Source organism: Octopus sinensis, linkage group LG18, assembly GCF_006345805.1.
Source record: "Octopus sinensis linkage group LG18, ASM634580v1, whole genome shotgun sequence".
Classification (NCBI taxonomy): Eukaryota; Metazoa; Mollusca; class Cephalopoda; order Octopoda; family Octopodidae; genus Octopus; species Octopus sinensis.
In genome coordinates, this window is record NC_043014.1 from 49032463 (window position 1) to 49045528 (window position 13066).

Consider the following 13066-nt stretch of genomic DNA (forward strand, 5'->3'; position numbering starts at 1 on the left):
GGTTGGTAGACAGGCTACTTACCACACAGCCACTCTTGAAAATGTTACTGAAACAGACTTTCTACAGACAGCTTCTGTTCCTATTGCCAGCCCCTACTTTCTATTCCACTGGCCTTCACATATCCACAGAACTATGGGACATTTGTTTACTGGAGAGCATAAACAATGACACCATTTCTTTTGCTTAAACAATTTCTACACACTTTCTGTCAACCAGTTCCACTTGCACGTGATCAGTCAAGTTAGCCTGGGGCTATAGTAGAAGACATTAAGGTGGCGAGCTGGCAGAAGTGTTAGCACACCGGGCGAAATGCTTAGCTGTATTTCGCCCGTCGCTAGGTTGTGAGTTCAAATTCCGCCGAGGTCGACTTTGCCTTTCGTCCTTTCGGGGTCGATAAATTAAGTACCAGTTACGCACTGGGGTCGATGTAATCGACTTAATCCGTTTGTCTGTCCTTGTTTGTCCACTCTATGTTCAGCCCCTTGTGGTTAGTAAAGAAATAGCTATAGTAGAAGACATTTGTCCAGATTGCAATTAAGAGGAAGAAAACATACTGTTTCAAAATTACATTACAATCCTAAACAAACCCAGTTTTTTAGACCAAGTTTCCAGTGTAAATTAAATCTAAAACTATTCTACATGTTTCCTACTCAAATCTACAGAATCTGTATCGATATAAGTGAAGGCACATGGCACAGTGGTTAAGGCACTGCACCCACGATCGCTAGATCATGGGTTCGATTCCTGGACCAGATGGCATGCTGTGTTCTTGAGCAAAACACTTCATTTCCCACTGCTCCACTCCACTCAGGTGTAAATGAGCAACCCTGAGACAGAATAACTTTCCGATCAGGGGAAATGCTGGCCTGTTTGCCTGGCTGGCAGGGTGGTGTCATTTGAAAGCTAAAACAATGCAAAGCACATTGTGACTAGTGATGTTTAACAACATCCAATAGTCTGGTTGATCATGTGATATTGATATAAACTAAGAGACAGTATGCATGTGGTCCCGACCATACTGTAGTTAATGAAACACAGGGAGTCATTATTATACTTACATTCATATATCATCATCATCATCATTGTCATTTAACATCCACTTTCCATGGTGGCATGGGTTGGACGGTTTTATTAAGGACTGGCTAGCCAGAAGGCTGCACCAGGCTCCAATCTGATCTAGCAAAGTTTCTACAGCTGGATGCCTTTCCTAACGCCAACCACTCCAAGTGTGTGTGTGTGTGTGTGTACATATATATATATATATATATATATATAGGCACAGTTGTGGCTGTGTGGTAAGAGGCTTGTTTCACTACCACGATTCTGGGTTAAGCTACACTGCATGGCACCTTGAGCAAATGTCTTCTACTATTGCCAAGGGCCAACCAAAGCCTTGAGTGGATTTGGTAATCAGAAACTGCAAGAAGGCGGTGAGCTGGCAGAATCGTTAGCACGCCGGGCGAAATGCTTAGCAGTATTTCGTCTGCTGTTACGTTCTGAGTTCAAATTCCACCGAGGTCAACTTTGCCTTTCATCCTTTTGGGGTCGATAAATTAAGTACCAGTTATGCACTGGGTTCGATGTAATCGACTTAATCCCTTTGTCTGTCCTTGTTTGTCTCCTCTATGTTTAGCACCTTCTGGGCAATAAAGAAATAAGAAAATGAAAGAAGCCCGTCATGTGTGTGTGTGTGTCTACCCCTGTCACCACTTGATAACTGGTGTTGGTATGTTTACGTCCCCGTAACTTAGCAATTTAGCAAAAGAGACCGATATAATAAGTACTAAGCTTCAAAAATAAGTCCTGGAGTCGATTTGTTCAATTATAACACTTCAAGGTGGTGCTCCAGCATGGCCACAGTCAAATGACTGAAACAAGTAAAAGAACAAAAGAGCACACACACACACACGCACACCTCAAAAGTAAACAGACATCCCTCATTAAGCCCATTTTATCTAAGCAGACACTACTCATTATTACAATGCCAAGACAGGTTAAACCATTAAAAGTGCACAAAGCAGACCTACTAAATACCAGATGAAGCATTTGTACGCACAAATGACATTTTGTTTCTACAAATAAACCTTTTGAAAAGGGTGATGTTTAATTACTTTCGAGCTGTCTGTGTACATTAAAACAAAAACAGGAATTTATGGTATTATTTTTCATTCTATAGTTACAATTGTTTCAATACAACATAAATATCATAAATATTGTAATCCCTTTATATATATACATATATATATATATTTAGTGGAATTAGAAAGTCTTTGGTATAGCATTAAATATTTGAAAAAAATAATGAATAGGGATGGTTTATCTGATAATTTTTCCGCTTTAATAATTAACCCTTTCGTTACCAACCCGGCCAAAAGCGCCTCTGGCTCTGTAGTACAAATGTCTTGTTTTCATAAAGTTTTGAATTAAAATCTTCCACCAAACCTTAGTCACAATTTATGTTCCTAACACTAGCTGAATGGTAACTAAGTTATTTTATTAAATTCTTTGTTATATTTAAAATAATTGAAAGAAACACAGAGCCTCTCAAATGAATACAGTAATGAAAAGGTTAAATGTTTATAAATGGTCAAATATCTAATCATCAGGAAAGCCAGTTCTATTCATTTTTTTCAAATATGTATATATATGATTTTTGGATCCAGTCAAAATTTTCCACCCTAAGGCTGGACATTTTGACTGGATCCAAAGGATTGGAGGCAATCTATGATACTCTAATGATTCAGTTTTGGCATGGACCCCTACAACCGGATGTTCTTCCTAATGCCAATCACTTAGTGAGGCCAGCTTGTATCATGTAAGACTGGGGAGCCCCTTCAACTGAGAGGGAGCAAGGAAAATAGCATAGTTGCTTTAAGCAAGGTGTCAAAAGATTCAAGTGTGATTGAGAGGAGCAGGAACAGGCTCACTGTTGTGAAGGAGATTCATGGTTACCTTGCATTTTATTTGAGTGAAAGGAGGAAAGCTTGAGTGGTGTCCATGTGTAAATGCATCCACTTTTCCAGGTTTACATGGGTCAGATGGAGTTTAAGGTTGATTTTTCAATAGCTGGACACCCTTCCTTTCGCCAAACCTCACCTGTTTCCAAGCAAAGTAATAATATTTCTCCATGGCCTTGCAGGCTTTCACAGAATATCAGAAACATGCATCACTGCTTGTATGACAATGACAGACACAATTATCATGTGATGTCAACACCACATACACATGACAGGCTTCTTTCAATTTCTGTCCACCAAACTTCACTTACAAAGCTTTGGTTGACCCAAGGCTATAGTAGAAGACACTAGCCCAAGATGGTATGCAGTGGGACTGAACCCAATTTATAGAGAGAACTTTTAGAACATTAATGCAGAGATTCCTTAATGAAAATACAACTGAACAATTTCAAGATGACAGTTGACAAGATGACAAGAAGAGCAGAGCAGCACCAGGTCATTTTGCAGACATCTAAGACTGGTCAAGAAAAGAGGAGATCTCATCAATTTTCTCCAAACCATTGATTTGGTCTAAATGTTTACAACAGAGGGGAATCAGTTAAAGAGCTCCTAGTGCTTGTGTTAAAACAAGGGCAATGGATTAGGTCCCCTCTCAAGAACAGATATAGTCCCTCCACAAGTCTTGCCCGACCCACAGTGACATCTAATGGCTGAAGGACCGCATCAAGTTCCAATGTCTGATTTGGTACAATTTCTATGGCTAGATGCCCATCCTAATAACAACCATTTTAAAAAACATAGTGAATGTCTTTTTTTTGTAACAGCAGTAGCGGTGAGGCCACAAAGTGGCTTGCAATACAAAGACCCTCAACTGAGAGGAGGGTCCAGTAGAGAGGGAGGAGGCTTTATGCCTGGTGTCGAGAGGTTAAAGCACAATAGAGGGCAGGCACAGGTGTGATGCTGTAGAGGAGATACTTAGCTACTCTGCAGTATATAAAGCTGGAAGAAGGCAATAATGATGATAAGCTCTCAAAGTGTACTCTCAATGTACAAGAAAGGGAATATAAGAGAAAATACAGAGAGAAGTTTAGGAATGACAGATGGATAAGTTCATTAGAGTTTAAGGAGAGAGTGACAAATAGTTAGAGATGGATGTAGAGGCAAATATCTTTCCAAAAATCATATCAACCAACTGGAAATATCAATGTCAGGTTCTTTGAAACAACAAAAGAAAAAAAAACAAGCTCACCTTTGAATAATGTCTTGTTGTCAATAGGGCCGGGATTAGCACTTTGATCTCCAGCGCTATAGGAGTCCCAGCTATCAAATCCAACATATTTTTTCCACTGCTTTAACCACTTGGTATCCACTAAATACCTGAAATTATAAAGTAAAAGATTGTATGCCAGTCATGCCATCAACTCTGCAAAAGAATTGGATAAGAAACAGCGAAATAATGCAACAGTTTTGATGTCTTAATTGAAAGAAATATATTTTGAATTTTGCTATATACTGGGACAATTGTTATGCCAATAACCTAAATATGCTAGGGAAGCAAGTTGGCAGAATTGTTAGCACACCGAGCAAAATACTTAGCAGCATTTCATCTGTCTTTACATTCAGAGTTCAAATTCTGCTGAGGTCGACTTTGCCTTTCATCCATTTGGGGTCAATAAAGTAAGTACCTATTTCTTTATTACCCACAAGGGGCTAAACACAGAGGGGACAAACAAGGACAGACATAGGTATTAAGTTGATTACATCGACCCCAGTGCGTAACTGGTACTTAATTTATCGACCCTGAAAGGATGAAAGGCAAAGTCGACCTCGGCGGAATTTGAACTCAGAACGTAACGGCAGACGAAATACCGCTAGGCATTTCACCTGGCGTGCTAACGTTTCTGCCAGCTCGCCGCCTTACTTCAATAAAGTACCAGTTGGACACTGGTGTCAATGTAATCAACTTACGCCTACTCTGAAATTACTGAATACTAATCGGTTAAAAAAAAAAAAGGGCCTCACCATAATATTGTGTTTTACTGAACATGTCAATAGTGATTTCAAATTTTGGCACAAAGCCAGCAATTTTGGGGGGGAGGGACTAAGTCAATTACATTGACCCCAGTGCTCAACTGGTTTCTTCTTTTACTGACCCCCCAACAGGATGAAAGGCAAAGTTGACCTCAGCAGAATTTGAACTCAGAACATGCTGCTAAACATTTTGTCCAGTATGCTAGTGCTTCTGCCAGCTCACCACCTCTGGACATGTCAATATTGCAAACATTTTCTACTGTGTATTGACAAAACAATGTCTCTCACTCTCTTAATGAACCAGAAGTTAATGACGACATTAATAATAGCCTACTCTGGCTTTATTAACGAGAAGCGGAAAGATAAACAAGCCAAAAAAAGAACACCAGTTTTAATTAATGAGATGTTGGCCATCGTACAGAACTTTCCAAGGATAATGAAGTCAGTCATTCCGTTTGTGTTGAGATGAAACAAAACAAGTGTGAGTGACAAGGGAAATATGAACTCACAACCCATGGATCAGAATGCTACCCACATTGTGCGAATGTAAAAAGGACTGATCGATCAAAACCCTAATTAAAGGAATTCAAACCTTGGTCATTTTAACCCTCAGACTACATTATGCAAATATATTTTACAACACAGTAGAATGTAGTTTGAGGGAGGTTTAGTTGCTACATCTTGCATGTAGAGACATTTCTTGGAACCTCGTTTTTTTGTAGACCCTTTCCTCAAACCAGCTCCCTCTGTAATGTTACCAAAATATTTCCAATCTGCTATTAAATCTCCCTCCTTTTCATCTATAATGATACTAGTTTCCAAACTAACCCATACCCATTACAATAACTGATATCATTTGTCAGAACGTCCCTGTATCTAACCAAGGGACTTCTCACCTTCCTCAGTTCTGCTGTGTTTCAACATCAGACAAAGTAATTTGATCTGTGATCAACAAAGAGGGAAGGTGGGGGATTGTAAATCAGCTGTACTTTCCAGGTTTTAATTATATAACTATGTTGTATTAGTCACACAGTACTAGGAAATAACTAAAGAGGAATAAAAATACACTGCAGATAAACAAGGTGGGAGAAAGAAATAGTGCTAACTTCTCTGATTTCCTAACAATCAGGTGAGAAGTCTGGTTAAAGCAATGGGGCTAAGTCACAACATGATTCATTAATTACTAGAAGCGCAATCCAGTTGAAGCATTTCGTGACAAGGAAAAAAAAATCCAAAAATTGGATTTATATACATACTCTTGACTCACCTCAAAAAAATAAATAAACAGAGTGGGAACACTAAATAGTCACTTGACCTATTGTAAGAAACAACCAAATCTCCTCAAATCACAACCTATTGTCTTAAAACAGGAAGGTCACAGTTGTATACTCAAGTCTGAAAGTGGGATGGTTGAGGGAATGTTTTCAATAATAAGTTTGCTCAGTCAAGCCTGACCTAGAGCTAACTACAATATAACAAATATGTATATAATTGAGGAAGTAACTTTAACTGAGACAACCTGTCCAACTCATACTGGCATGGAAAATAGATACTCTTTTACTCTTTTACTTGTTTCAGTCATTTGACTGCGGCCATGCTAGAGCAACGCCTTTAATCGAGCAACTCGACCCCGAGACTTATTCCTTTGTAAGCCCATACTTATCCTATCGGTCTCTTTTGCCGAACCGCCAAGTAACGGGGACATAAACACCCCAGCATCGATTGTCAAGCAATGCTAGGGGGACAAACACAGACGCACAAACACACACACGCATATATATATATATATATATATATATATATATATACGACGGGCTTCTTTCAGTTTCCGTCTACCAAATCCACTCACAAGGCATTGGTCGGCCCGAGGCTATAGTAGAAGACACTTGCCCACGGTGGGACTAAACCCAGAACCATGTGGTTGGTAAACAAGCTACCTACCACACAGCCACTCCTATAATAATAATAATATGATGATGAGGATTATAAACACCAAAAGGGGACAACTGTAAGAACTTATAAATATACTATTCAATACTTTGAAACCCAATATATACTTGGAGCAAAGACCAAACTTTGGTATTTTTCAGAGGAATCTGTAAGAAGATTATTACTATCCTATATGAAAATTACTGGCTAGATTCAGTCTGGACAAATGAATTGAGGTTAAGCATGACACAGGCCATGATAAAAATAACAACAGTTGCAATACAAACATTAAGTATAGAGTGAATAGTCTCATCACAGACAATAATAAATCACTAACAGACAGGAGATTAAGTCAGCAAAATAATGAGAGAGGACAATGGCCATTAAAATTAAATCTTCTTTATTTATAAGTGATGTAGCTTTAGAAACTGTGTTGGTAGAGACTAGTAAGAGTTCAATCCCTAGGAACAATTATGAAAGGATGATATGTGAAGTGTTTGGTAAAATATTACCAAGAGTGTAAGATGGATGTTCTAAATCGATCATGAGAATCAAAATCGATCAACATCAATGGAAATTGCAGCTGTGATACCAGTGCCGGTGGTATGTAAGAGAACCATCCGTGGCCATTGCCAGCGCCGCCCCAACTGGCCTCGTGCCGGTGGCACGTAAAAAGCACCATCCGATCGTGGCCGTTTGCCAGACTCGTCTGGCACCTGTGCGGGTGGCACGTAAAAAGCACCCACTACACTCACGGAGTGGTTGGCGTTAGGAAGGGCATCCAGCCGTAGAAACATTGCCAGATCAGACTGGGCCTGGTGCAGCCATCTGGTTCACCAGTCCTCTGTCAAACCGTCCAACCCATGCTAGCATGGAAAGCAGACGTTAAACGATGATGATGATGATGATATTATAGGATAACAAATCAAAATAGATGAACATCAATGGAATTTGTATCTTTGTGGTACCAGTGCCGGTGGCACACAAGAAAACCATCCGAACGTGGCCGTAGCCAGTACCGCATCGACTGGCCTCCGTGCTGTGGGCACGTAACAAACACCATCCGATCGTGGACGTTCGCCAGCCTCATCTGGCACCTGTGTCGGTGGCACATAAAAACACCATCCGAGCGAGGCCGTCTGCCAGCCTCGTCTGGCACCTGTCGGTGGCACATAAAAAACACCATCCAAGCGTGCTGTGTCGGTGGCACATAAAAAGCACCATCTGAGCGTGGCCGTTCGCCAGCCTCGTCTGGCACCTGTGTCGGTAGCACATAAAATCACCCACTACACTCTCGGAGTGGTTGGCGTTAGGAAGGGCATCCAGCCGTAGAAACACTGCTAGATCAGACTGGGCCTGGTGCAGCCTTCTGGCTTCCCAGACCCCAGTTGAACCGTCCAACCCATGCTAGCATGGAAAGCGGACATTAAACGATGATGATGATATCATAGGATAGGTGTGAGAGGCCAGATCTAGCCAGTATGAACATAAAAACATGTAGAATGTTTGGGCATGATATGGCCAGTTTAAATGCTAATGGGTTAATGCAGTGGTTCACAACCACTTTTACTTATGAACTACTTCAATTCCTATTTTACTCATGCGGACCCTCAGTCAACTGATGTTTAAAAAATCCAATTATATTTTTAGAAACAAATTTTAGGAATTGTACCAAAAAAAATTGTTAAAATACTTTGTGGGTTGTAGAACTTTAATCCTTTTGATACTAACCTGGATGAAAGTGCCTCTGGCTCTGTAGTACAAATGTTTTGTTTTCAAAAGTTCTGAATTAAAATCTTCCACAAAACCTTAGTCACAATTTATGTTCCCTAACACTAGCTTAATAATAATGAAGTTATTTTACTAAACTCTTTGTAATATTTAAAATTGATTGAAAGAAACACATCTCAACAGAAATATGGTAACGAAAGGGCTAACCAGTTTATTGAACAGAAACATTTTAGCAACAACATATGTGGACCCCCAAAGGTCATATAGCTTAGCAGTAAAAGGACAACCATGACTATTGAGAAAAAGTTACCCTCTGACTGGGGACCAGGCCTGAGTGTTGAAGCGCCCCAAAGACCAGGTGACTGTGTTCAACTACAACTAAGATAGTACTTGAAGTAAAAGTTTTAGGAATAAGGAATTCAAGCTAAAACTAAATCATTTTTGAAGAATTACTTTTCAAAATACTGGCATTATTTTTTTTTAAAAGTAAAAACATAAGGTCAAAAATGACCTAACTTAGAATGACATAAGTTGAGGTATTTATTATATATTTCAGAAATGCATAACATATGTGCATGTGTGCACATATTTGCATGTAAACATGTGTGTGTGTGTGTGTGTGTGTGTGTGTGTGTGTGTGTGTAGTACATGTGCTCTTCAAAAAATAGCTCAATCAAGTGACCGGGAAAATAGAAGGTCAGGTCTGATCTGAAGAACAATACAGTTGATGATTATGCCACCTGGTGGTGACTTGTGTGGGAATGTGGTTTATATGGACACGAGAAAGACAACCTGAAGACGAGAACTAGGAGAAATACAACCTCTTATTATCACCACCATTACCAATGACATGAATGTCTTACCTGGAATAGAGATCAAGGAGACAGGAGACTCAGTCGAGGACTGTTTGGCTCTCAAAGATCTCAGTGCTAAAGGAGTAGACGTTGTCAGAAGATTTCAATGGGGAACCAAAAACGAAATCTATGTGTATGTATAAAAGTGTAAGTTTATGTACACATGGGTTAATGCATATATGCACGTAAGCCAGTACCGCCTGACTGGCCCCCAAGCCGGTGGCACGTAAAAAGCACCCACTACACTCTCGGAGTGGTTGGCAGTAGGAAGGGCATCCAGCTGTAGAAACTCTGCCAGATCAAGATTGGAGCCTGCTGCAGCCATCTGGTTCGCCAGTCCTCAGTCAAAATCGTCCGACCCATGTTAGCATGGAAAGCGGACGTTAAACGATGATGAACGATGATGTGTGTGTGTGTGCATATATACGGAGGTACATGGCCTGGTGATACTAATTATTGCACTAACAATCACAAGACCAGGGTCTTGACACCCAGACCAGGGAGCGTGTTGTGTTCTTGAGCAAAACCATTTCACATTGCTTTGCAATCACTACGTGGTGCACCATACACCTGTACAGGTAGTGTCCATTTGACAAAGGGAGTGAGCTAACATACAGCACAAACACTTGATCACTGTAAACAGATCATCTATGCAGGTTGTCCCACAAATTGCAGAACCCTCATCTATCATTTACAACAGGAGAGTCTGCCACATACATTCATGTGTGTAAGTGGATGTGTGCATGTGTTAGTATATATGTGTACATGTTTGTAGGTATATGTATACATACGTGTATGAGAAGGAATGGAAGTGTACTTGTGTTTAACTCAAAAAAAACAGAGGCTTTGCCAAAATTCAGTGATAGAAACCAGTTAAATTTTGTTCCAGAACTAAAATAATTGACTTGTTGTTTTCTAAAAGTGAGAGAGAAAGACAGGCATTTAATTAAGCTAACAAAGAGAAATACCGAACATTTAGAAATTGACAGAAGGATCCAAATAAATGTCTTTTATCTGGAAACAATTTTTCACATACTTTTTAATGGTTTTGTCTTAGATACGAAGGATATTCAAACATGGTTTACCCTTTACCATTTAAACTGGCCCAAATATTCTACCTGTTTTATGTTCAAACTGGCCAGATTCAGCCTCTCACACCTACCCTTTAATGTCAAAAATAAACAATCATACGTGGCTGAAGCCAGTGCCACCTTGACTGGCTTCTGTGCCGGTGGAACGTAAAAAGCACCATCCAAACGTGGTCAATGCCAGCACCACCTTGACTGGCTTCTGTGCTGGTGACACATAAAAAGCACCCACTACACTCACAGAATGGTTGGCGTTAGGAAGGGCATCCAGCTGTAGAAACACTGCCAGATCAGACTGTAGCCTGGTGCAGCCTCCTGGCTTCCCAGACCCAGGTCCGTACTAGCACAGAAAACGGACGTTAAACGATGATGGTGATGAACAAATATTTCAAAGCTAGAAGATAATGCATGTTAATATAAAACAATGTAAAGAACATAAGCATTGCATTGACAGAGTAAACCGAATGCTAAAGGATGAAATACACTAATGTCTGTGGAATTTTCAGCCACTACAATGAGTAGGAAGTTGTCATTGATCAACCATTTACCAAAATAGTGCAACAAGATCCATGCATATGACAGAAGCTGGTGACAGACAATTACTGCCTGGTCTGTCACCAGGTACAATAGTCTAGACATTGTCAAATCTGAATTCTTTCAGTTGTCAACAGTTGAACTAGTAACGTCCATAGTCAAACTTTTGTTGAAAATTGTTTGAATGAAATGGGCCACCACTCTTACACACTCACACACCCTTATTTGGGTGTGTATGTATAAAATGTAAATGTATAAGCATACCGATATGCCTTTTGTATACCAGTGCATTTTAATTATAAAATAAGGTGACTAATTTATCACTATTTATGGCCCAATAATAAAGTTACTTCAAACTACTACAGCTGACTCAATGTCAGGTACAACCTTGAGTTTCAACAACCTTTTTATGTTACCCATAATTTTTAACAGAGCATCTAAAACTGAAAGGGAGGGATTAAATTTTTTCAAACAACAAACTGAGCCCAAATACAACAACAGAACAGACTGTTACAGGCCCTCATGGACCATGCAATAGTGTTGAACCAGGCTATAGGTTAATCCTACCATCCTATGTGGTACTTTATCAACTCCCGGAAATACAAAAGGCAAAATTGATCTAGGTGGGATTTGAACCCAGAACTCAAAACACATTCCATCCAATGCTCTCATAACTCTTATTCTGTGGGGTTGCAATGGCCCAGTGGTTAGGGCAGCGAACTCGCGGTCGTAGGATCGCGGTTTCGATTCCCAGACCAGGCGTTGTGAGTGTTTATTGAGCGAAAACACCTAAAAGCTCCACGAAGCTCCGGCAGGGGATGGTGGTGATCCCTGCTTTACTCTTTCACCACAACTTTCTCTCACTCTTACTTCCTGTTTCTGTTGTACCTGTATTTCAAAGGGCCGGCCTTGTCACTCTCTGTGTCACGCTGAATATCCCCGAGAACTACGTTAAGGGTACACGTGTCTGTGGAGTGCTCAGCCACTCACACGTTAATTTCACGTGCAGGCTGTTCCGTTGATCGGATCAACCGGAACCCTCGTCGTCGTAACCAACGGAGTGCTTCCACCAACTCTTATTCTAAATGGTATTGTCATACTGTTCAACAAATTTTAGGGTGAATGAACTGCAGTAATAGGGGTCAGTTTAGAAAGCTCTCTCACAACAACAGTAACAAATACAGTTTGTATGCTTGGAATTAAGCATTGAATTTGGGGAGCAATTTTTGGAAATGAGATGAGGGCCCTAGCAAAAAGATATTTCTACCCATCTCTTGCCCCTTCTCTCCTTTGCATCATAGGAATTGCGTTTTCTCAGCTGATTTTTTTTATCTGGCCATGAAGAAGTGTGTAAACGTATTTCAAATTCTTAGGATTCAGCTTCAGAACTGTTTTTAAGACTTCAATCAGAAGGAACAGCAGTGGCTATGACCCCTTTTTTTGTAAGACTACCAAGACTGATGGGGACTAGGGAGAGGAGAGACCAGGACTCAGGGATTGCTATAAGAAAAAGTAACATCATGATATTTTGTTATCTTCACACTTGCTTCAAATATTTCAACACGAAACAAACTCTGTTCAGGGCACCCAAGGGCCAATCAATTATGTTACTGTTTCTTTTGCTGAATTGCTAGGTTACTGTAACATAAACAAACCAACAGTGGTTGTCAAGCTGTGATGGGACACACACACACATGATGGGCTTCTTTCAGTTTCTGTTTACCAAATCCACTCACAAGGCTTTGGTTGTCCTGAGGTTTACAGTAGAAGACACTTGTCAAAGGTGCCACCCAGTGGGACTGAACCCAGAACCATGTGCTTGGGAAACAAGCTCTGTACCATATAGCCACTCTTTTATTCCTTTTGAAACACAAAGGTATGTAAAGCCATCTAAAACGAGAAATGTTACCTGACAAACTCAGTATGGATACAGGTATCATC

General features: G+C 40.2%; 1 protein-coding gene across 1 annotated transcript in view; it reads right to left on the minus strand.

Annotated features, from left to right (window-relative positions):
* Positions 1 to 13066, minus strand: part of LOC115221316 (ubiquitin carboxyl-terminal hydrolase 15) — a 68660-nt gene that overhangs the window by 46245 nt on the left and 9349 nt on the right. The window contains exon 2 of the mRNA XM_029791478.2: positions 4208 to 4335. Within this exon, the coding sequence (XP_029647338.1) occupies positions 4208 to 4335 (128 nt within the window). The remainder of the gene's footprint in view (positions 1 to 4207; positions 4336 to 13066) is intronic.